General features: G+C 41.7%; 1 protein-coding gene across 1 annotated transcript in view; it reads right to left on the bottom strand.

Moving 5' to 3' along the window:
• C3_1H2orf80 (chromosome 3_1 C2orf80 homolog) overlaps window positions 1–26,916 on the bottom strand; it is a 457,377-nt gene that overhangs the window by 398,343 nt on the left and 32,118 nt on the right. Inside the window, exons 3-4 of the mRNA XM_069225947.1 lie at window positions 6,035–6,116; window positions 962–1,044 (exon numbers count right to left, since the gene is read on the bottom strand). Coding sequence (XP_069082048.1) covers window positions 962–1,044; window positions 6,035–6,116 — 165 coding nt within the window. The remainder of the gene's footprint in view (window positions 1–961; window positions 1,045–6,034; window positions 6,117–26,916) is intronic.

Here is a 26,916-nt window from a genome sequence, read left to right as displayed (position 1 = left end):
TTGGTTTAATCAATGTCTGAAAAGTCTGCCACCACCTCCAAAGATATATTCTGCCCCAAAATGAGTGGGGATTCTAGCACAGGACTTCCAGACAAATAATATGGACTTGTTAGTGCCCCATTATACTCATGCATGGTACTGTACATTTCCAGTAGAGCATGCAACTTTGCCTGTCCGAGTTCACTTGCAGAGAATGTATAAAAAGTATACACTGCGCAGGCAAGATTTACGCCAAAGCCTTTTAATCGGGTTCAAATTTTCATAAACCTGGCAGAGTGAAGTCCCCTTTAAACCTCGAAACTCCACACATTCCACTGCTCACATACACACGTCATCTGTAGTAATCCTGGGGATAGTCAAGCCTAACAAATAGATGCAGCACCCTGAGGACTGTATTATCTTTGTAGAATCCAGTGTCCATTAGGCCATCAAATATCCTGATGATCCCAGTAATACAGCCTGAAAGAAGTACAGAAAACCTCACTACAATTGATATGTATTTAATGCCTCAAACAAGCACAAAGAATAGGTAACCCAGCAAGGTGTGTAAAATTATTTACCAAAGCCCAGTTGCTTTAAACTTATGTCTTCAAATATGCTCACAAAGAAAAATTGTGTTGCTTTTGGGCTAAACAAATTGGTATTTTTCAGCGAAAGTGATTTTTGCCATGCAAGGGACCACATCCTAAAATCTTAATTCAACCGGCTGCAAAAGGTTGAGGTATGTATTGCAGCTCATGAGCAAGAAGGAAGCACCAAAGGCTGACCCTGGTTGCCATCTAACTGTGTGGCAAAGTGAAGACGGATTGGGTGCCCCAGTAATCTGCTCTTCTGCATGGGTTAAATATGGAAATTGAGTATGTGGTGAATGCTGTCAGACTCCTCCATGTTCAGAAAACTGTCTCTAAAATATCATTGTGCACATATATACGTTCTTTCAATGCAAATATATTGCACTTACCCTTGTTCATCTTCTGGAGACGTTTGGTTTTCGGAATCATTTAGCCACAGTAAAGCTACCCCAATAGCCAAGTCGTAGTGAGCCTGAAAGTCGAAGCACAAACGTTTAAAGCCAAAATAAAATCTTACCTGCTCACCACTACTAACCGTGTCATGTTTGCCTACCTACTACAGCATGTATTACAGAGAGGACCTGATGAAAGTCCCCCTAACGTGTGGGATATTTCAAAATCATCTTATTTTGCACCTCTTCCCACCTTCTCTCACTCCATCCTGAGCGGCCCATTCTGTTACGCCCTCTCATTATCATGGACATAAAATCACAGCTTAGTGGTGGCCTGCATTGGAGGGGGAGCTGTCAACCCTTCGCTCTAATGCTTTGCTAATGGGATGGAAAGCGCTCCTGCTTGGGTAATATTTCTTAATGTATCAGCTTATAGAACACACTGGAAAAATGAAAACCTTCCAAAACAGAAAAAGGTTGAGACCAAGTGTCCCTGTTCTCAAGTGATTGTTGGGCTGGCAGCTCCACTGGCATCATTAAGCACTGGCACATATTTTCATAACTCAATGAACACCATCTAGACGCAAAGATAGGGAAGTGCACACCTAGGGCTGTGTCTGAATCAGAGTTCTTATTGCCGAACATGACAATCTGGAGAGGTAATTCAAAAAGCAATGTCAGTCTAAAACAAGCATTGGCAAAGCCAATATGTCTCAGCAATCCAAGAGCTATTGGCGTTGTAAATAACAATGAGCCTGATTAAGATCTCGGCAGCACTGCCACCAAGACTGCCCATACGGCGGCGGTGAGGCGGCCGTCAAGCCAGTGGCCTCAACACTCTCATATTACAATGTTTCCACCAGGTTGACCGGCAAAAACATCATATTATGATGTTTCCACCAGTCAGCCCGCTGGAAACAGAATGGTGGCAGTGGCCTTGGCTCCCATTGAGTGTACTGGAATTATGTGGAGTGCGACTGTGTGTTATGAAGCGCAATTATGTGGAGCGGTATTGTGTGTTGTGGAGTTGTATATAGTTGAGTTGAATTATGTGGTGAGGTGTTGAATTTTGTGGCATGATGTGAAATTCTGTGGTGTGATTGGATGTATGTGCTGTGGTGTGTCATGGAATTGTGTTGTGAAATGGAATTATGTGTAGTGGAATTATCTGGAGTTGAATTGTGTTGTGTGTAGTGGATTTATATGGTTTGGAGTGCAGTGGGGCATAGAGCGAAATGGAAATATGTGGAGTTTAATTAAGTGGTTTGTAATTATGTGGCATAGAGTGGAAGTGTGTAGTTGAATTGTGTAGCATTTAATTAGATGTGTACATGTATTGTGCCTAAAGGAATTATGCAGCGTGGATTTGTGTGTTGTGGCATTGTGTGGTGTCTCTTCTAGCCGAGACCTAAAAAGAGGAAATCTGAACCCACCAGGGGAGGCTCCTCCATTAGGACAGAGGAGCGTTGCGCCCCCCCCCCCCACCAGCAGTGGCAGCTGCAAAACTTTTACTAAAAAGCAATAATAAACTATGTTTCTGATCGTTTTTTTGTAAAATGGGTGGGGCCACAGGGGTGACGAGCAGTGAGGGGGAGTGCTCAGCACTCCCCCTCAGAGTGCATATGTGTTTGGCCGGTCGTCTCGGGCCAGCCAAACACACATGGGCACAGGGCACAGGGCTCTCTCCAGCCCAGCAACACAGCTGCTGGGCTGGAGAGAGCCTGCACAGGCTTCCAGTCTGCCTGGGGTCATCCTGGCTTTGAGCAGCATCAGGATTGGCAGCAGGGCAGGCTGGGAGCCTGTGCCTGCTTGCAGCCAGCAGAGGAGAGGAGCGAGGCACGGCGCAGCAGCGAGAAGGTGTTTATATATATTTTTTTTATTAATTTAATTTTTATTTCCCTATCAACGCTTTGAACTGATCATTTTTTACACAAACTTTGTTTCTTACTGATTCTTGGATTGAACAACTTTAAATATCAGAATGTGTAAGTTTTTTACAGTTTCATTTCTGAATTTCAAGTAAAGCACAGATTGGGGTGAAATTACACCAGTGCATGTCATTGCTAATAAGCGCAAGGCCTTTCTTAACAGGCAGCTCTGAAAATCAGTGTTTCTGTGTGCCTAAGCTATCAAGTTTCCCATGCTTTAGAAGCTCATTCAGCCAAGGTTTTTGCTTTACATACTGGTATGTTTAGTCTTACTAATACCATTATAAAACTGGGACTACCAGTCCAAGAATTCAAAACAAAAACACTGAACTGGATGAGCTATTCAGGCTTCAACCTGGCAAACCTGAGAGCACTCGCGTGGTGTGATGCCTCGCCAGCCAACACGGGACACATCTACGCATATTCTAAACTTCTAATTGGCCTATTGCTATGTGTGATACATTCAGCCTGGACCATCTCTTTAGCCAAGATCTCTTTTCATGCCAGGAGTTTAACTGCTATAAAAAGTGGAATGTCAAGTCCAAAGATGAAAAGAAATAATGGTAAAACGCTAAGACCAGCTAAGATGTGAAAGAACAATACATATCTCGGAAGAAGCTACTATGATCCCACCTTCCATTCACCCTAGTAGACACAACTTTCCTCCATGAGATTTAAATATTATGTATTGTATGCTCCACAAAGAAATCAACCACATTTATTTTCATTTAAAATTCGAACACACTAGTAATTAATCCATGTGAATAACTTACCTGTGAGGCAGTTTTTTTTCCTGAAGGATGGTGTCCCACAGACGCTGCCTTGACAAGTCGAAATGCCAAAACGTGTCAACACTTTATTCTGAGGGGTCCATTCAAGTTTAATTGAAACATTGAGATGAAATTGGATGCAGCATAAAGGCCAAGAGACTAGAGCGTCTCCAGTGTCTGCATTATGTAGTGGACCACCTCAACTTGTGGACTTTATTATTATACATTGTCTAAAAAAGCAACATTCATTTGAATTGGAGGAACAGGACATCCTGGGAAGTAGAAGGTTTTTTTCTAAAAAATTATGGGATATGATGAAAACAAGGAATAATGTATGTGCAGCTTTTTTGTGAAAATAGTAGTCTTTATATGTGTGTATATGTCTAAATGTGGTTTAGTTGAAATTAAATTGATGTTCTTTGCATCTTTCGCAAAACAGAATAAGCGTAGGACCTTAAGCTTGTATGTTTATTAAGACTTCGAGTAATATGTTGATGATATGAATACATCAAAAGAGTGGTGTCTAATTTGAGTCTTCTCCACATTAACTTTGTTGTTTACTCATCCCCAAAGTCTTCCTTTATTTGTCTTTTGTTTTCTGCCTGGACAAGCCAAGGCACCAGCATAGTATCACACGAATAAACCAATGAAGAGCTGCCTGTGGGTCAGGGGTAGGGTTTAGTGTGGCACTAGACATGCTTCATGTGCAAGTTACATAAACTACAACATTTTACAATATTCTGAACTGAGTTTCTAGTTACATCCCAGGGTGTAGATCATGCCCTAATTGGCTCACTCATGAACAGCATAAAACCAAGATTACTGCTTAGTTCTGATTCTGATTGGTAAACAGACAAATGCTGAAGTGATTAATGCTCAACCAAAAACAAATTAAGTGGTGTATCAGCATGCTTTCTGTTGGAGCAGTCACTCCTTTGTAGTAAACACTTGATTTACACAGCCGGAGACAACACAAATTCAGCGAAGTAGCACTCCTCTTGCCTCACCCCTCTTCCATGCATTGTGTTCACCCTCCACTGCAGTACAGCGCATGGATGGCTTTCCTCCTCATTGCCTCTCAATACTCCCTCCTATTGACTGTCTGCTTGAGGCCATCTTAGCGGCAGTTCAACCGCTGACGTCTCACACAAATGCACATTGACGAACTCATCAGCATATCTCTTCGGTCTCTGAAATTTATGTGGAAAGAGCTGTAGACAGCAGAATGACTGCGAAAAGGAGAGGGCTGAAGTTTCTGATGGGTACATTTACTTGGTTCGTCTTTGGCAAAGGAGTGTGACTGTTGGACCAAACCTCACGCCCTAGGAGGATGAACAACCTTGGCCACCGATACAAGATCTTAAATCCTGACTAAAAGTAGCACTCTGATGGAGAATCCACTGTTTACTGGGTGGTGAATGGGCCTCACTTGTCATTCTGTGTGGTGCCCCGGTGTGTGCCTGTGTTGTATTCACCACTGACACCAGCCTGGCCATCAGTGTGAGTGCTTCCCATCATAGCAACCCTCCATCCGACATGCCGGGACAAAGAGCGCTTCGCACACGGGATGAACTGAAAAGCCCCTGTTTGCTTATCCAGTTCACGTGGTCTAGGAGCCTCTATGTAGAATATGTGACAGTGCTCCTGAGGGCTCGTAAACGAAGGAAACAAAGTCCCTAAATTAGTCATAAAATGAGGGATAGTGGAAGTATAGTGTACTAGGTCCTCGCTCTTGGAGAGTGGTAAAGGCGGGAAGGGGCATGACCCATGCAGACTTCTTGTATTCCATAGGGTATTGGTATTGACCAGTTCTTCTCAGCCTTTCTCTGTTCTTGAGGGATGCAACTAACCAATGATTAAAGGAAATAATTATGTTGACTACAAACCTTTTCTACAATTTCTTGGACAAGTTCGTACATGGCATTCAGATTTCTTCTACAGAGCATATATGTAATGATATGCCATGTCTACTTACTGCACTTAGAAAAGCTATCGCTTTGTTCTTAAAATGAGTGTAACATATGGTATATGTTCTTATCAACACGCTTTTGAGTCATCAATGAACTCAATTAACAAGTAATAATGAATGTGATACCTGACAATTGTATAGAGGACAAGTATAGGGGAATTGTTTTAATATTTTTTCAATAATAAATCTTGGGGCAATAATTTGGGAATTAATTTTGAATAGACAATGTTTTGAATGCACTGTGAATAGCTTAAAAGGATGTACAATCTTTAAAACTTAAGCCCAATACAAAATATACACTGAAAATAAGTAAAAATAATTTCTAAATACACATTCTTGTTTTAAGCAGTAACAAAACACTAAACAAAATATTAGGTATGTAGACATGCATGTGTGGGCTTACCATTTCATCAAGAAAAGCATACTGTCTTCTTCCTTTAGGGTCAAATGCATTTTCTCTAAGTTTTGTGCCAATGTAGTCTCCCCTAAAGAAAATAAATCAGCATTGAATGCTTCGGTATTAATCTTCACATGCTTATAATCAATACGATATACACACTACGCATGAAGGGCTGTATGGGGGAAACCAGGTTTGAAGGTAATCCAAGTGTATGACCAGAAAGTGACATAACAGAGGGACCTGGCCTAAAAAGTGACATCACCAGTGAGGCCTGACCCAGAAGTGAGATTAGACCTGGAAGTGGAATCACCTATGAGCCCTAACCTGGAAATTATGTCTCCCGATACCCGGAGGCAGAAATGACATCACCAAAGGCTTCAACCGGTGAAGTGTCATCACCCATGGCCTCTGACAGCAAAAGTGACCTTGCCATGAAGTTACCTCCTCATTTAACCCTATCCAGCAGTGAAATACTAAGAAGAATGCATCATCTGGGTTCCCAAAGACCCAAACTACCTCTGTCTTTAGCCCCATCCCACTGTGAGAAATACATAAAATGGTATAGAAGGAAATGACCCTGAAAACAAATGTTAAGCCAGAACTGCAACATAGACACACGTTTTTTTCAAATCGTGCACAGTTCGTTTTAAGAAAGGCCTTGTTATGAAGTCCTCCCTGGAGTAACTGAGGGCAGCCCACTGGAAGGCAATGTTACAAACATTCAAGGTATACAACTCTGAGCCCTATTTCCTGTTCTCCCAAATTCTATTGAAATGCATTTATTATTCTAAGAGCTTATTTGTGGGACAGAAGGCTTTATGTAGGAGAATGACCCACGAATAGAGAGAGATAAACTGAGTTAAATCAAACTAACACCAGACAGGGGTCAAAGTCAAAAACCTTGAAGGTTTATTTTTAAAATATTGGATCATTACAGAAGGCAAAAATAGTCAGTAAAAAGCAAAATGTTGGTAAATCTCAAAATGCAAATAAATGAGAATTAGCACAGGCAATAGCGACTGAACAATGTTCTTTTTAAATAGTCCGCACCAAATAGCATAGCACAATGCAAATAATGCATTAGCAGAAAAAGGAAATAGACATGAAGTCTGCTCAGTTTAAAGTTATGGTAAAAAAATGGCTTGAAATATTCTAAGTACAGAGTAAATAAACAGAGTAAATAAACAGACTAATGTGCTGTCTGCGAAGGAAAGCCAAGGAGGTCTCAAATATTCTAATTCCAAAGTTAGAGACCAGTCGTCATAAATACATTCTTGAGGGGATCTCAGAAAGGTATGTTAGACATCCCAGAAACATCATGTTATGTAAGTTTTCCATCACAAGAATCATACTGTCAGCACGGTGTGAACCAAAATATACATCACAATATCCAACAGTAAGACAGAAAACACATCACATGAAAAATGACTTTTGCTCTAATACCAATGAATAATCATGTATTAGACCAAACAAGGGACAACAAAGGCACACTTGAAATTACATTCACAACCTTCTTTAGCCACAGAAAGTGACCTCAACTGCTGCTGTACAGAGAGAAAAATGAGAAACCATTTAAAATGTACAACAACGAGAAACGAATTTGAGGCATGACTAGGCCTCTCTAAAAAGAATTGTTTCATCAATACAACTCAATTTTATTTGTGACCTGTTGCTGTTAATTAAACACACTTTATTTATTCATTGTAAAATCACTTTTTCAGTGTCTACAAAATTAATTGAAGAGTGACAAAGGAAAAAACAGTAGGAAATTACTGATTATATAAACCAGGTTAAATGCACTATAAAATCCACCCAGGAATAACGGAGGAACAACTTTAAGGAATGCACTGGTTACAAGCAAGCAAGGTAAGTGCTTTAGTTTGTCACCTGGAGTGGTTAGAGGCAAGTAGAGTAATGCACACAAAAAGGCAGATAATTTACTTGCATCTTGCAAAGCCTGTATGTTAGATTGGATTTACTTTGGTCCCTGAATTCGCTGTTCTTCTAATACACAGCCAAGAGATGCTGTTTCCGTACTTTGTACTTGTACTTGTTGGCTTTTGGCAACCCGGATCTTCCGGTGGTAGGTCTAAAGGCAGTTTTTAAGGTGAAGTTATTTTTTGGTCGGAGAACAAAGTTTTTGCATTTACACAGCGTTATGTGTCAATTGTCCATTTTGTTTGCATTTCATATTTATTTTGCAAAAATATTTTCTGGGTGAAATATAATATATTAATCGCTGAATGCTTTATATGCATTTAAAATGCTTTACTTTTTACTTAACGGAGGGTGGAGCTACACGATGTTCTTTAATGTCTCATTGTTATGTGCCTTATTTATTTGTTTCTTTTCGTTTTTTTATGAATTCAAGGATCTCATTTTCAGGACTCAATTTTTTGATAAGTATTACAGTTTACTCATTTTATTTTCAAAAGTCATTTATTTAGGTATTATAGTTTGAGGTACTATATTTCTTACAACATTGAGTCTTCATAACAGTTCGCATTCAATCACATCTCAGATGTTGGTATTGGTATGGTGCTAGAATAAGCCACGTGGGCTGGGAATACATTCTAAAATATTACTTTAATAAGGTTGCCTGTTTCATGGTATTCCCTTGGACACACTGGTATGCTGTGAAGGACAAATAAAACACACACAGAGACTGAGGCCTGATGAAGGCTCGAGGGACAATCCAGAATTGGAACATGAAGCGCCAGGGAGCAAACATAACAACTGATTGCTGATGCTTTGTAAAGATGCTGCTATATTGCTATAGTTACGTCTGGATGCAGACAGTAGTGTCAACTATAATAACCATTTTAACAAACCTCACGCTGGCTGTTTCCAGAAGGTAACCTACTGCAGTCTCAATAAAGCACGTATTTTATAGTAATTGCATTTATATAGCGCTTACATCCCCTTCGAGAAAATGAAGCACATTATGGTGGGTGGTATTTCAGTTTGGGAAGATTAGTCCAGTGGTGGTATTGGGATTAGTCTAGTGTTCTGAAGGAAACAATCGCTTCCCTTTTAGGTATAAGCTTAAGCATCACGCCAATGCTGCTGGCCAAAGGCTCAGGACTAAGTGAATGTGTCATAAATAAAATGTGACCTTTTGCGGTTAGGTGTGCATGGGCGCCTCTGTGTGAGTTTTGTATGTCATATGCGTGCCCCTTTGTCTTTTAGAATACTTCTACCCAAACAGACCATTCCCAATCCAATATTTACCAACAAATAGGGTGTTGCACTGAAGTGTACAAAAAAGTGATGGATGAGATGCTTGAATTAATCTTGGCAACTGGTAATTACTCTGGCCGCTTCCTAGTCTATCATTATTTTGCACGTTATGCCACCTCAGTTTGGATCCAGTCTTTAACCTTCTTCAGTCGGAACAGTCCAGTCCAAACTGCCAGGCTAGGTCCTCCTTGAACTGGAACACAAGCAACCCAAGAACAGTTTTGCCATTATTAGGTCTCATCTGTGGAGTATATTTCGGGTCCAGTGGCACTGTGTGCACAGGATCCATGTCTGGGCATACCTATCCCACTTAGGGCGGCGCACTGAAGTACAAAAAAGCGATGGATGGAGTGCCTAACTTCATCTCAGCCACAGATATCTACTTGGGCCACATTCCAGTGCATCATTACTTTGCAAACTAGGCCACCTCAGTTTGGACCAAGGCATGCAAGTCAAAGACCCTGCTCAAATAGGAACAGTTTAGCCTGAACTGCCAAGCCAGACAACTACTCTCAGACACCAGGTTCCAGCTACCCTAGTTAAACAAGCAATGGCAATGCCAATAGGTGTGGCTTATGAGTAGAAGTGCCTCTTGTGTCACTGATTGGTGTAGCACTCAATAAATCATGCATTTATCAATCCTCTGACACATCTTTCCATTCACCCTCTGACACAACTGCAATAACACACACAAACTCAACAATGTATGCAAGCTAAATTAAAAGAATAAAAAGAAAACATGCTGCCTTCTAATCATGGCAGGCATATGTTTGCAATAAGAAAACGAAACATCGCAGCAGGTCTCTATCTTGCAATGGTTTTGTAAATAGTCTATTGTTTTCAAGTTTGGCATGACTGCCACATATAGAACCAACATGTTGACTATCTTGGAATGGTAAAACAATGATACAAAATGGACATTCCAATACAATCTCTTGGCTTAGATGAAGTGACCATGTAGAATGTGGCACACTGCAGACAAAATGAACAGTAGGCAAGAAACCCATTAGCACTGAGTCAAGAGCTGTAGCATCCTCCTATAAAACATTAACATGAAACGAGGAGAGGCAAGGAAATGAAAAGGGCAACTATAAAAGTAGAAAATTCAAAACTAAAGGACTGGCAAACCAACCCTGATATTGAAGTGCACTCATTTTCAAGTGAATGTACACATGAGATCAGAAAATACCATCATTCACAGGGCACAAGAGTCAATGACAATGCAGATTGAACCATCACCCCATGCTTTTCGCTGACATGGACAGAAGCAGTGCGTAAATGACATTCAGACAGACCAATGCAGAATAGAGTGGACCCAAAGGCCCTCTATGTATCTATAGGGATATATATTTATATATTTATGTTATTTAAACATTTGTTATTACATCATCCTCGTAGACATCTAAGAAAAGATTCTACCGCAACTTATTACAGCAGAAATTGTCCTGCTGTACGGTTTGTCAGAGGCCGTAAACAACATAAAAAATCTTTCCCTACAAAGGTAATTTCCTTAAATGCCTGTTGATATCAATATGTCAAGCCTAATGTGTTTATCATACCTTTTCATAATGAACTGATCGTGCCTATGGCAATAGAAATATTCTTTCCTAGTGAACCAATCAAGCCTGTGGCTGTTATCAATGGCTTATCACCATAACCAACTGAGGCCCCCTGTACTGAGTATAAGCAGACTCACAAGGCAACCACGAGTCATTCAGTCAGAAAATTACATAGTATAATAAATTACAGCTGGCAAAGCAAAATACTATTGCTTCTCTTCTAAGAAGTCCTAACAAGGATTCTGACAGTACAAATCTTCTATAATCATGGCTTGTCAGAGAGGCAAACAGCACCAGAATGCTAGCCTCCTATGGTAATCTGTGAAATTCCATGTAACAAAATACCTATCGGTTTAAATACAGAGTAATAACATGATGGTTCTGTGCAGAGTCAAGAGCTGATTTTTTTGCGCTTGAGGTGTTTTGAGGTGTCTAAAGTTCAAACATGTAACTCGCCGAGTTGCATAAACTTTAAACAAAAAAAGTCAGAAACAGTAAGCAGAGATTGCCTCTCACTGTTTCCAACTTGCTCTGTCTAAAGATTGTGTGTTAACTTAGAGAAATTCCACAGTATATGTTTGAACTTTAGAAACCTAAAGCACAATAAAAAATAATACGCTGGGATCTATGTAAAGCTATTATAATATGCCCCTGCCCCATGAAGACAAAGAAGATCCTACTAGAGATTGAAGCCTTTTGTGGTTTCGTAACAATTATGAAGTAGAGTTTTAAAAAACAGGCCCATTTCTGAGGCAGTAGTTACAAAAAGGTTTTTAAACTTGATTTGTTAAATGCAGTGACACAAGTCTGGTGTGGATGCAGGTGGGCGGCGTCACTCCACTAATTTTAGAAAGGGGACTCAGTTTCCCTTATCCCGAAGCTGAAGGAGGAAGAGAGATGTCACCAGTGCTTAATCTGAAAAAGAATAAGTGCCAGTGCCTGAAGCTCTGCTCAGAAGTCCACGGCTGGTACTTTTACATGTCAGAGCACCGCATACCAAAAGCTCTGTAGTCTAGAATCCACCTCATGCCTCCTTAATCAACAGCCAGACACTCCTTGCCCCTTTATCTAACTCTTGCAGGTTCTTGCTTTCTCCCTTTGTGACAACTTTCATTCTTTCTCTTTCTCCATCTTTCTCCTTTGTTTGCTTTTCCCTCTCTTGGAAATGTCCGATGAGGAAATATAAGTGCTGGTACCCCAAAATTTGTATTTCCAAACACTGTATGCGTGTAACCTAGCCACAGGGCGTTAGTTAACCACCATTCTATTAGCAACACCTCTTCATTTGTAAGAATAGCCAAAAGAAGGCTATGTTTTAACATTTTATCTGTGGAGGAACTGAGAACTCTATAACATTAACCCTTCTATTGCTTAACAGATTGCAACTGAGAAACACTTTTGTGTTCTGAAGGCGGAAACCTGGTATAAAAAGCCATCAGAGGACACTTGGCAACCTGCATGACACACCTTTGGGAGGAGAATCTGACGTTCCCCCAGTACAACACTGAATGGACCATGACCCTAGAATCCTCCACCAACACATCTCTCACAATGCAAGATTGAAAAACATCCAGTACATGGTACGGCATAGGGCATCTCTCACACCCTCACGGTTACACTGTATTTTCCTCACAGCCCACCTAACATGCCCCAGATGTCAGGTCCCAACAGCCAACCTCCAACACATGCTGTGGTCATGCTCTAACATCGCCAACTATTGGCACATTATACTCAGCACCCTAGCCTCCATTACAGAGCTTCCAACGCTGAATTCCTGGAAAGCAACAGCCTTGGGAATCTTTAAAAGAAGGAAGAATCATAAAGCATGGGCATGCTTTGCCAATCTCACTTTATTGGTGGCTAAGCATCTCCTCACCATCCACTGGAGAGCTCAACAACCCCCAGTGATTTCCAAGTGGCATAGTGCACTCCTTCGTTGGGGAGAAGCAGAAAGCACTGCTCTGCACTTGGAGGAAGCTCAACGTCTCTGTAAGCCACCCATAGCAGGGGCCTGAGATACTATGCTTACCCAATTCCGGGAACTGATTAGTGATCCCACCCCCACACCCAAACCCTCTGAGCTCACTTTGACAATGTATTGCTGATGTCGCCACTCACCAACCCCATTAGCCCTGCAGCCCCTTTTCATGTCCTCTTCGCAAGTTACACACCTCATCCCCCCAGGCCCTATTGGGAGGAAGACCTGGCTGGCCAAGCAGCTATTGCTTCATCCACTACAGCACTTTAGAACCCTCCGCCCACATCCACTTCTTCTTCTGAACTTCCCCTTTGCAACCTCGATCGTGCCATCCCCTTTGTTACTCTTCTCTAATTGAAACCTCCCATCTCCTCTGTTGACAACAGAGGCTTACACACTGTACCAACTACCATGGGTTAACCGGGACCAGCACACTCTAACCCTCACTCTGTAAATTTCATAAGGTTGTAATATATGTAATGAAATGCTCAAACTATGGTATTATACAACCTAAAACTCATGTCTCTATGATTATCTCCAATATTGCTTAAAGAGTTTGTCATAATTGTGCATCCTCTCGTTTTTTCTTTAATATGCAACACAGTTGCCTGTTATTTCCATACTCAAAAAACCTCAATAAAAATAATTTTCAAAAAATGAAAAACTTTCCGCCTTTTCTGAGTTCAGTTACACATTGAAAACATAATTGTGTATTGTAAAAAGTAAAACCAAAAATATTTTTAAACAATTTACAAAGCAACTGAGTAAAACATTCAGCACTTCCATGTCTGTCTCCAATTACTGCTTGGTGCACTAAACAGAACCAGCTGCTAATGGTGCTGCTGTCAAAGCAGGATGCACACAATGTGCATCCTGGTTGGCTTTTCAAAAAAATCTTGTTGTTGCATTTTTTGTGATTATGTTAATTTGTTATTTTTACGAAATAAGACCTTCCCCTTTAAGTGAAAAATATTATAGGGGTTTGACCTCAGTTTTTGTGACGTCACTGTAAATTCAGTATTCTAATTAGACCTCTCACTCTTTCTCTTTATGCTTTCTTTATAGGCTCTTGCTACAGTCACCTAAATATGGTCTCTCTTTTTTGGAGAAGTTGCCACATCTGGCTCAGTTATTAATAGGCCTTACCAAAGATGTGTTTAAGGCTATCTTAGGGTCTCATTTAGAGTATTGTGGTCGATCTTTCAACCAACCACGTAAGCAAAGAATATGGTCTCCAATCACCCAGTGGAGGCCCGCCAACCGTATTTAAAGCTCACCACTAGGCAGGCAACATATTTCTTTGACTTAAATGGAGCCGCCTATGCAGTGAATCCATTGACAGCAGTGAAGTTTTGCAAAGCAGAAGCCATGCTTGGTTTGCCCCATCACCAAAGTTTTTTTGTGTTTCAATAATAAACTCCCACATTTGGAGTTTATTCTTGAGAAACAAAAATCATTGACCTTAATTTTTAGGGAGTTTTCTTCCTGTGCATGGGGGCTATTGCAAGGTTTCCCTGCCTAAAACCACCATGCCACAGAAAAATCTAGTGACCTAGCCCTAAAAAGGTTGAACTGTAACAATAGCCTGATGTCCCTGTGGTTGAAGTGTATTCAAGCAAAAATTTCTAACGGCACAGCCACCTGAACCTCCTTTGTTGGAAAGTCAGTGAATCCTTCAACTCTAAATAAAGTGTGGGAAACACAAGTTTAGCGGATCAGAAGCTCTGCTGTTTTACAACAGTGGTCCCACTCAACAGAACTCCAAAGTGTCATACTTCAATAAGTATTACACATCATCTATTAAAATTGTACACCCATGGCTCACCCCAATAAGATCATGGTTGTGTTTTTGCTAATTAGTGCAGGCTTTCCAGGACTGGGTAGAATAAGAATAGAGAGCAAAGACCCAAGTAGCAACACTCTTGGAGGCCAAAGAGCTACACCTTACTGTGTGTTAGTAGGTCAGTGTTTGTCTTGCTGGTCTCCGAAGGCATGCATCCTGGGTAGGAGAGGTAAGGCACTCTATGTATTGCTTAGCAACTGAGCAGCATGCACAGTCCAGGGCCCTAATACAGTCCACACTGGAACAAGGTGTATATCCCTTCAAAGAAAATAAATCTAGGATTTCAGGATTCCATGAGCATTGTGACAATTACTGATGTACGAGTGTTGTAATTAATGACACCAGGAACAACGATGTCCTTGAGCAAGTAACCTTTATTGGAGCACTCACACACGCTCCTAACGAACAAAACGCTTCTGATCGTAAGCCGACAGAAAACGTTCCATTCACAAGATTCTAAAATCTAAATTCACTATTACACATCTCCTTCTTTTCAAACAAACAAGATGAAATAAACAAGTGAATAAAACCAAAACAAATAAAAAATAAAAACTGCAATAAACTTTGTAATATACGTTCTTACATTAGATAAGACCTCGTAATATATATATATTTTTTTTTTAAACCCTAAATAAATGTTGTCTAATACATTATGTAATCATTGTATTTGTTTGGCAATTTTTTATGTCTGCTGGCCCTGACACCAAACTCATTCATATTAACATTTGAAGAACTATATTCTTCACGATGACCCAACAAAGTATTGTCGGTATAACCTGTTCTACTGTTTGAATAAGCCTTGAATGATTCACACCCAAAATCAGGATCAGATAGATGACTTAATTTGTGACAGCCTTCAAAGTTTACACGTGCTAATCTGGAACAATGCCACCATGAACCATTACTCAACATAGCTGAAGACCTCCCAACCCTAATAACTTTCCAAGGTTTTGAATACTTTGATTCTCCCTTTCTGACATGTGTGGGAAGCTTGATCTTAACCCAATCATCAACATTTAAACTTAGACTCCTTTGTCCATTTTCCTTGCAATTATTTTTGTTCTTAAACTCAACATTCACCTTGGCCTCATTGTATATCCTATTCATATCATAAATCTGTACATTGTTTTGCAACCAAGATGGATTTAGACCTAGTCTTGGTTTCCTTCCTTTCAACATCAAAAACGGTGAAAATGTAGTTAAAGAATGAGGTGTACAGTGATAAGACCAAATCATTTGTGCAACATGTTCCTTAACATTAATCTTAGCATTTAGAGCCAGTTGTACTGCCTCTACTAAAGTTCTATTGAATCTTTCAACTAAACCGTTCATATTGGGTGCATATAAAGCAGTGCTTTTATGGTTAACTCCTAAATTAGACAAGAAATCTTATAATTTAGAAGAAGTAAACTGTGTACCATTGTCAGTAGTGATACTATCAGGATAACCTTCTTTTCTGAAACAATTGTTTAGAAACTCAATTACCTCATCAGTACTGGGTCACTCATTCCACTTATACTCAACCCATTTGGAGAAATAATCAATAATAACCAATATATACACTTTTTCCAAACTAATACCTTCATAAGGACCAAGTAAATCCATAGCTAAATCCTTCCATGGTTGTTTTGGAAACGGTAATACATTAACCTCAGTTTTCTGTGTCTTCAAAACTTTATCAGAATCCTGACACAACAAACAATTCTTAATGAAAACAACTACCTCTGAATCCATGTACGGCCACCAAAACTGATCTCTCCATTTTTTTATAGTTCCAGATTGTCCTAAATGTCCAATATGAGCTATAGAAATCAACTTTCTTCTTATTTCTGTAGGAGGTACAAAACATTCACCCTTAAGTAACAAATCATTTTCTATGGACAATTCATTTCTAACTTTCCAGAAAACTTGTAAATCCTTTGTTAAAGATTTCTCTCGTGGCAAACCGTTTATGATAAAACCCTTCACAATTCCAAGAACTTCATCTTTGTCATATGCTGAAACCCATTCTTTTTCTGAAATGACTTCAGAAATCGACAATACTGCATCTCTCAAACTTGCAACAACACATTCTTCAATCACTTCAGAATCTGTAGACATTTCCTTACTGCCAGATAATCTCGAAAAACAATCCGCTCTGGTATTCCTTGTACCTGGCAAATAAGACACTGTAAAATTGTATTCATACAATTTTGCTAAAATACGTATGAGTCTTGAAGACGCTCTACCCATGCCATTTTTAGATAATAAAGAAATCAGTGGTTTATGATCAGTTCTCAATTTGAAATGTTTCCCCCATATATACATTTTAAAGTGTTCAACAGACCACGCACAGGCAAGTGCCTCACGTTCAATAGTTGAATACCTACACTCAGCTTCAGACAATGCCCTAGAACCAAAAGCAATGGTTTGTTCAACATTCCCTTTGACTTGAGTTAATACTGCTCCTAATCCTGTTGAACTTGCATCCACAGTAATAACATTTACTGCATCACCAGAATATGGAGAAAGTGGTTTCGAATTTACAATAGACTTCTTTAACTTGTTGAAAGCATCAACCTGATCATTAGACCACCTAAATGTTTCATTTTTCTTAAGTAATACACGTAAAGGCATAGCTAAATCGCTAAAAGTTTTGACAAATTTAGCATAGTACTCACATAGGCCTAAAAAGAAATGAACCTGGTCTTTGTTTCTGGGCTCCTCAATGTTTTGTATCACCTGTAGAGAATTCTTAATAGGTGTGATACCTTTTCCTGAAATAGAATGACCTAAATAGTCTATTTCATTAGTTAACAATGTACACTTGTCGAAATGAATCGTCATACCCCTATCACTTAGGATTGACATCACCTTGTCCAACTTCGTATAGTGTTCCTCTTTTGTAGCTGTGTAGATCAAAATATCATCCTGAAAAGCAATGACATTCCCAACATCCTTAAATAAACAATGCATCAATTTTTGAAAAACAGAAGCAGCTGATGCCAAACCAAAAGGCATGCGTTTATATTGAAAAGCACCATCTGGAGTAATAAAAGTGGTAATGCAACGAGATTCGGGAGTTAACTCTACTTGGTGGTATGCTGCCTTCAGATCAATCTTTGAAAAACATTTAGAACCCTCTAACTTTGTGAAAAGCTCTTGAATGCGTGGAAGTGGAAAACAATCCACCAAAATTTGCTTGTTCACAGATCTTAAATCAGCACACAAATGCAAATCTCCTGATTTTTTCCGCACCAGAACAATTGGGGAAACCCATTCTGCAGCATCAACAGGCTCAATAATATCCTCCTTACACATTCTGATTAACATCTCAGATAACTCCTTACTGACCGAAAGTGGAACATACCTTAATTTGTGTTTGATAGGAACAGCATTTTTTTTAAGTTGAATGTGATGTGAAAATCCTGTCACCTTACCTAACTCTTTGCTAAACAAATTTTTAAATTTGTCTAATAACAACTCCAACTTATCTGTACTTGTGTTCAAAACTTGGACAGACTGTATATTATCAGACAGATACACTGGATTCTTGGCATTTGGATTGAGCACCATTCCCATTTTCTTTTGATGACGCCAACCAATAACATGTAACCCATCAATGGCAACATATACTTTTCCAATAATTGACCTGTTTAAAAATTTGATATCTGCTATGAAGAACCCAAGCATATCAATCTCTTTGCCCCCAAAACCATATACTTTGACATCATTTGGTTCTAACTTTTTATCATCCCAGTTTTCATTAAAAAACTTATCTGATAAGATAGTATATGGTGATCCAGAATCTGCCAAAACTTTCACATTCAATCCATCAATGACGATTTCACAATCAGGTGGAATATAGGGTTCTTTGTCAATTTCAGTGCAGTTAATACCCTTTCTGGTCTTTTCTGTATCAGACTTATTTGTGCATGAAACCTTTTCCTTAAGACTGAGAACGAAATGATCTTCCATCTCGTTATCAAACTTTGATTCCTCCAGCGTAGATATTCTTCTGTTGGCTACTGATCTGCAAACATTGCCAAAATGACCAATCTTCTTGCACTTGAAACATTCTTTGCCTTTGGCTGGGCAAAACTTGAATTGAGATGCATGTGTTTTGGAACCACACTTATCACAAAATGTCTTACTAACATTGTATCCTGAAATTTGTTTGTTAATACTGACTTGTTTTCCTTTAGAACATTTTCCTTTGTTACTAGCCTTATATTTCTCTGTATCATTTAAAGCTACAGCTGCAATCTCTTTGTTAATGTCATCCACATTAATGGCTTTGAAAGATTTTATTGTACATTCAACACTCTTAGCCGTGTCAATTGCTTCTCTCAAAGTGGGATTGCGTTGTTTAAGCAATTGTTCCTGAATCTTTTTATTCGAACAGAAAATAATTAACTGATCTCTAATATAAATATCCGCTGTTTCTCCAAATTCACAGTCTGCAGCCAAAATTCGTAAAGCAGAAATATATGAGTCAACAAGTTGTTGATGACGTGTGAAAAACTTATACCTTTCATAACAATGTGTGGTTCCTCTGAAAACCTTTTTTTAAACCTATCTACAGCTTCTGACAAACAGTCATAATCTCTAGCGTCTGTGCCAGATGGTGGTAGAACTGGAGGTAAATGCTCAAAGATGTCTTCAGCTTCCAAGCCAATTAAGTTGAGTAGTAACGCTTTTTTTCTGTGTGATTCAAATGAATCTCCATTAATTGCCAACATGTAGTTTTTAAAATGTCTGAACCATTTTTCCCATTTCATAGTAGCCTCATTAGCAGAGTTTAAAAATGGCGGAGGAGGATTACCACAAATGTTATTCATTATGACTGAATAGTCAAGGATAGAAAATATAAATGAGAGTTTTTCTTCTTGTTTTATTTTTTTAAACTGCAATAATGTGCCTTTAAACTCACTTTGATATTGCAAAAAAAAAAAAAAAACCCTGTTAACCTAAGATGGCCGCCGATTAATGACGTTGTTCTCTTACTAATCTTTCATACGAACAACACTGTCTCTAAGATGGCTGCCAAACAACTGCCAATTCAGAGAAATAGTATGCAGTTCAGTCAAAAAAAAAATGTTCTGCCTCACCACTTCCAGTTCCTGAAAGTTTTGAATCTATCCTCCTAGAAATCCAACATCACCGGAATGCAGGAACACTCCTAAACACTCCTAAACCGTCTCCGTCTGCCATCTACAAAGTGCTGAAGATGGTGAAAATCCTCGAGTCTGTGGTGAGTGCTCCTGGTTTATAAATCGTCGCCAAAATGTTGTAATTAATGACACCAGGAACAACGATGTCCTTGAGCAAGTAACCTTTATTGGAGCACTCACACACGCTCCTAACGAACAAAACGCTTCTGATCGTAAGCACAGTCCAGGGCCCTAATACAGTCCACACTGGAACAAGGTGTATATCCCTTCAAAGAAAATAAATCTAGGATTTCAGGATTCCATGAGTATTGTGACAATTACTGATGTACGAGTGACATAGGAAGTGTAAAGTTATCTCTATCCATCCTGCAGAATGCAGATGCAGGAAGGTTTGCCATTACATATGTCCATATCACATATTAAGAGGTATTTGGTTCCTGGTGATAGGCCCTTTCCAAGATAGACATTTCACATTTTGGGAATGGGAGAAGCTGATCTATGCTATTTCTTTATCCTGGCATCAAATCATGAAGAATTCTGATTATATCTACTTGTAGTGTGGGTCATCTTGGGGACAGCTACGGGATGGTTTATAAGAACCCTCCAATAGGATCCTAGCTTTATCCTTTATCTTGGTTTGATGGACCAATTATACATGAATATGCCTTAGAGAAAATTATATCCCCCTGCAGTGTTGAAAAGAACAGTTTTTTTTTTTTACTTTGCAGATGTTTCCTTTTAGGACTAAAATATGTTCCAAGATTGAAGTACTAAACTTGCTGACTTGTCCCCCAGGTCAAGATTCTAATTTGTTGCCTGCTTGTGAGAGCCTGGAATATCCTGCCTAGAAGCTTTGTGGTCTAAAACAGAGGAGGCTAAATTCTGTAAGTGTCATTGTAGTCTTGATCTTTTTGTTGGTTAGGCTTTAAGACCCGGCAACAGTTTTTGTGAGTATCCCAGAATCTGGATTCAAGTGGACTGAGTTTGTTATATTCAGTCCTGATGCCTATAGTTAGAACTGCTACTGCAACCATAACACAATTTTGTGCCAATTTTACAAACAGTAATTCTTAAACTTTGCATGAAAACAATCAAAGAATTCAGAGAACCCAACAGCAGCTTGCCAAAAGAGATACAATTAGCCAACATTGAAGAACTATATTGTCCCGGAACCTCTTTCAGTTCAAACTCCTACTTAGATTATGTAAAGCCTTAGAAGGCTTGAAGAACATAACCTACACACAGCTCCATTCTGCGAAATGAAGTGTTGCTCTATACTAGATGGAGCTCAAAGCTCTACTCCACTGCAACTGTGAGGAAGCGTCATATGAGCCCCAAACCCTACTGAAAGCCCCACATGTCTTCTGAGATGTTACCTTTTCCCATAGGGTAATACAGACTTCCATAAATATGATTGGTCCCTCCGACTGATGTAGAAAACCAGTACTTCATATTTTGCTCATGACCTTTACTCTCCTTTTTTGTGGTTGAAGTGATTAGATTTTTTCTCATTTTGAGGAGCAGTGGTTGAGTCCTTTAAGTGATTTACTTCATGCACATCTGGTGGCAGAAGCCAACTTCAGGCTGGCGGAAGCCAATGTACTGCCCACCATATTCCGAGTCGCCACACCGCCAGGATATCTGGGGCGGGCTGGCTGCGACGAAAAACCTGGCAGAAACAGAACATACAAAAGGAGGCACCCACCTCCAGGCACAGAGACACGTCCGCGGCCGCCGTGGCAAACAAACTGCTAGTCTTCCAAACATTGTATCTCGCCATACACCTTCAGGGCCACAGACAAGAACGAAGACGGCAACTGTAAGTACGCCTAGCACAGAGTGGAGGAAATGGCAGTGACACACTCCCACACATAACACACATTCCTCGCACAGACAGCGAAGGCCACACACAGGCACACACAAAATACGTCAATGGCAAATACCCAATACACACACAAAGCCAAGCAGATACATGCCAAACATACAGCACAACGTACACCAACACCACCAACACACCCCATAACCAGACAATGACAACTAGACCACAAACACCTCAATGCAGGCATAGACAGGCACGTTGTGCAACACCACACATACACAAACACCTTGAACTGCATGTAGCAATGATACACAATCAAAGCAGTGAACACACATCCAAACAATGACACAGGTGAAACATCAAGTACAACCAACAAACAAGCAAATCCACACATGCAGCACCATACACACGGACACACACTACACCCCATGCAATCCTACAAGCAAGCAGTCAGACACATTACAACATGCTCAGGGCACAACCCATCTATCCAGCGCATGCAACAACACAGACACAACCCATACACAGACCTCACACACCATTGCACACAGATGTCACACCACCAAGTAGAAGGAAACCAGAACAAGCATCTCATCTTGCCAACCACAGCAATGTGGGCAGATGTAATTGGAACCATCAAAAATATTTGAAATATATACAAAATCTGCCAAATGGCAAGTCCAATCTGCATTAATGCAGAAATGCATAAAGTTTATATATCATGGCCCCAACTTGACTCCTGACCCCAAAATGGCCCTACACGTCATAGGGGCATCAATGGGACAGGCAGGCACCTCAGGGGTTTGAGGGGGGTGGGAATGGGAGCGGCTTTGATTTGGAAGGGGCATGTTTCGGTTTGTACTTGGGAAGGGGGACTTTGGCTCTGGGAGGGGTGGATTTATTGCTGGGTGGAGGAGCAGGGGAAACACCAGAGGGAGCACCCGAGGAATGGGAGGTTGAAGGGCCTGGGAGGTGTGGGGGACACGTTTACAGGGAACACGGGGTGGGAGAGAAGTAGGAAAGAGGTCAAGGGTGGCAAGGAAAACTTTCTTAGGTACACGGGGGTGGTCACATAATTGGTGGTTGGGAGTGGAGGTGGAGGGAGGGCTTGTCTGACGTGTTGGTGTGCTGTACGTGGATGATGGTGTGTGCAATGTGTGCATATGTGTGGTGGGTGAATGTTGGGTGGGTGAGTGGGTGCGTGTGCATTCACTAGGAGGAGGGTAGAGATGCAGGAAGAGAGAATGGGAGATGTGTGAGTGAATGTGGAGATGGTGTGTGCAAGTGAGGTGTCTGTGCTGCAGTTGGCAGAGAAAGTAGTCAAGGTGACTGCGGATGTGGAGTGTGGGGTGTGTGTCTGTGAGTCTGCTGTTGTGGTGAATGAGCATATGAAAGGTATGATAGCAGGACCAGTGTGTGATGATGCAGTGCTGGCAGGTGTGAGTGGAGATGTGACTGTAAGGGAGGAGGAGGAGGAGGAGGGGGATGTGTCTGTTGTGTATGAAGATGTGTGTTGTTTGTGTGCATGCGCGTGGGAACGTTTGTGATGCCTATGTCTGCCTTTGCGCACCTTGTCTGTTGTAGTGGGTGTATGCTGGTCTGTAGGTTTGCTTCGGACAGGTGTAGGGAGAGGGGCTGTGGATTGGTAACAGGTAGCTGGAGGGGATGATGAAGGGACACTGGCTGCCGTCAACGAGGAGGCCAGAGCCTGAAACGATCTCTGTAGGCCAGACAAGACACTGTGAAGGCCTTCCAGGAATGCATTGGACTGCTGCATCTGGGATGCCAGTCCCTGGATGGCATTCACGATAGTTGTCTGCCCCACAGAGATGGACCTCAGGAGGTCAATAGCCTCCTCATTGAGGGCAGCAGGGCTGAATGGGGAAGGGGCAGAGGTGCCTGGGGCGAAGGAGACGCCCACCCTCCTGGGTGAGTGGGCATGGACGACTGGGTGGGGTGCTACAGGGAGGACGGTGCTGGTAAGGGGGATGGCAGACAACGATGGTGCTGGGGTGGTCCCAGATGGGTCCACCACCACCAGGGAGCCACTATCGGAGAAGGAATCTGTATCAGATGTGGTGGTTGCTCCAGTCTCCCCGGTTGTGCTCCACTTGCCCTCTGTCCCACCGGACCCCTCTGCTTCGCTGGTGCCAGCCTCCTGGGTCCCGTGGGCTGCTGCATTCCCACTCGCCGGTGCCCTTCCTCCTTTGCCAGATGATGATAATGCACACATAGACAGAGGTGGAGAGAGAAGGTGGAAGGAGAAACAGAAAGGGATAAAATGGTGATAACCCACACATCCACTTCACATACAAACAATACATAATTCAGCCCCTGCCGGGTAAACAAGAGACCATTTTGCAATCACTTACAATTGAGTCATGCAAGCGCTACCTAAACTCATCAGCGATCACCTCAACCCTGCAGCCTATCCACCTGAATGAAGACCAATACATGCCACTCAACTGGCTAAATGACTGATCAAACAATCCAGGCCAGGAACATACCCAACCACATGGCATCCATTATGGGATGAGACAAATCTGAGCTCAGAGGAACTGAGCACACAAACCAACTGACAGGAATGTGTGGAGTACATGTGGTACAGAGGTCCATTGACGTAGCAATTGTAGCAATTGCAATGTTCACGAAACATGCCTGTCATTACCCAAATACAGTGCCAATATGATCACCTTGTACTACAACAGTACACGCAGAGATGGAGGATGCAGCCAGTGACATGATTGAATACTTGAGCGACCCATACATACAGGTGAACGTGTGTCACAATACCACCACTTCTTTACCTGCATGGCTCAACATAGCTATCGTGTCACTCTCCTACAGGATTGGTGTGACAACCAGGACTGTACATTCCCTAAATCTCATCTGACCACGTAAATCCCAAACCCAATGAGGATCACAGTACACAACTATGCAGAAGTCACCTAACAGTCAACACTTAACCCCTTGTGGCTTCTGTGCTGCCCTCAAGCGCCAATCCAACTCTGGGTAGGCCACAGCCAGTATGCGGGCCATTAGGGGGGTCAGGGTCCGACGGGCACCCCTCCCATGTTGGGAGGTCTTCCCCAGCTGGGCCTCAGTGGTCTTCTGGGCCCAGAGTCTCACACCCTCCCACTGCTTTCTGCAGTAGGTGCTCCACCGGCTATGGACCCCAGAGTTCGCATTTCCTTGGCGATGGCTCTCCATAACCCTTTTTTCTGGTGGACACTGACCTGCATGGGAAACATTCCGAAAATGGGGGACATGATGTAATTAATACCAATACAGCTGAAACCTTTGGCGACACACAACATACACGGACCATGCTGCCAATATACCCCAAATATCATGTGCATGCAAAACACCTGATCAGTCATGACATGTCAATGTGCACACACATACATCGTCAAACTCCATGTGGGACAAAGGACTTTGTACTGACCTGTTGCCATGGAGCACCATACAACCGCTCATACAGGGGTAGGACCTATTCCACCAGTTTCTCCAGTTCCTCTGTAGTGAAGGCTGGGGCCCTATCCCCTGCAGTGTGTTCCATCGTTGCTCCAAGATACAGGACACAGAAGCACACGAAATTGAGGTCTGTCTTGCCCGAATGCCAGGAGTCAAGTGAGCTGGCCCATACAAAATGGCGGTTTCGACCTCAGCGGTCATGATCGTTACAGCCAGGGGTGATCACCACTGGCCCCAGTCTCCCATAGACATCAATGTTAACCAATAAGGATTTGCACAGCGGTTCAGACCGCCTTCCGCCATGACGACTTCTGCCAGCGGAACAAGGTCACTTCCAGCTGTCCAATGCATGTTGGACAGGGGGATGCCATATTAGTCTGTAACATGACTGTCCTGGGTTCACAATGCGTAATTACCTGCATGTCATCAGAAATTGATACATTAGGTCACACATTGTGGATAATGACATATGTAGTGAATGTCAGGTGACATCACCACGCTTGTCACTACAGTTGTCAGAATTTATGATCAGTATAGTAGAACACCTGGAAGGTGTATGTTTACATGTCCTGTATACGTCCATTGTCACAGGGATTATGTGCCATTGTCTGGTTAGGAATGGAGTGTGGAGTAATGTGTGTTCCCACAACATGACAGCCAACTTGCATGAACAAAACTTTGTGACTGTCATATGTCATACCTGATGCACAACATTGGGTGAGGTTCCCAGATTGTTGTTTGTCTCCCCGCCCAGATATCGCCACAATGGAGTGATGAGGAATTCACCAGTTTACTGGCCACTCGTAGATCTTGATACCATGGAAGAGCGCCACATCATCCTGACCTATCGACTGAACCATTTGTGCATCACGGAACTGGTCGCCCAATTGGAGCCAGACCTCCTGCCAGGTTTGAGAAATCCCTATGCTATTCCTCCAACAGTCCAGGTTTTGCAAGTCCTGTATTTTCTGGCGAGTGGCTCTTTTCAGGTTACAGTGGGACTGGCTGCACGGATGTCACAGCCCCAGTTCTGTAAGGTGTTGCAGGATGTTCTGGATGCCCTACTCAAGCATGTGCACAGGTACATTATGTTCCCACAACGTGCTGAATTTCCCTCTGTAAAAGCAACCTTCTACAACATATCAAATGTCTCACATGTAATTGGGGCCATTGATGGGACTCACATCGCCTTGGTACCTCTGAGGACCAATGAACAGGTCTACAGAAACCGGAAGAGTTGTGTGTCTTGCAGACGAGTGCATAACACATGTAAACGCAAAATTCCCTGGATCAGTACATGATTCCTACGTCATGAGAAACAGCAGTGTCCCTGCAATGATGTCACAGCTACAGGGAGAAAGGGCCTGGCTCATAGGTATGTGTACTGCTCTCCATGTCAGACGTTTGTACCCCAGTCTGCACTCTGCCTAGCATTGTTACCTATAGTCATCTTCCCTTTTCCACACAGGTGAGTACGGATACCCCAACCTGCCCTGGCTCTTGACAACTGTGAGACATCCAACTACAGGAGAGGAGAACAGTTACAGTCAGGCACATGGCTGGACCAGGCGAGTGAGTGAGCGGACTTTCGGTCTTCTGAAAGCTAGATTTCGTTGCCTCCATGTGTCGGGTGGTGCCCTACAGTACCGACCAGGGAAAGTCTGCAAGATCATTGTTGCATGCTCCATAATCTGGCTCTCAGAAGGCACATTCCACTGTTGAAAGAGGGTGACATTAATGCTGGAGCAGTGTTTGGGGCCGGTGATTCTGATGCTGAGGGGGTGGCAGAACCAGGATGAGGCACATGACAACAGGACTG

The sequence above is a fragment of the Pleurodeles waltl genome, chromosome 3_1 (assembly GCF_031143425.1).
Source record: "Pleurodeles waltl isolate 20211129_DDA chromosome 3_1, aPleWal1.hap1.20221129, whole genome shotgun sequence".
Lineage (NCBI taxonomy): Eukaryota > Metazoa > Chordata > Amphibia > Caudata > Salamandridae > Pleurodeles > Pleurodeles waltl.
This window is presented reverse-complemented; position numbering and strand designations above follow the sequence as displayed.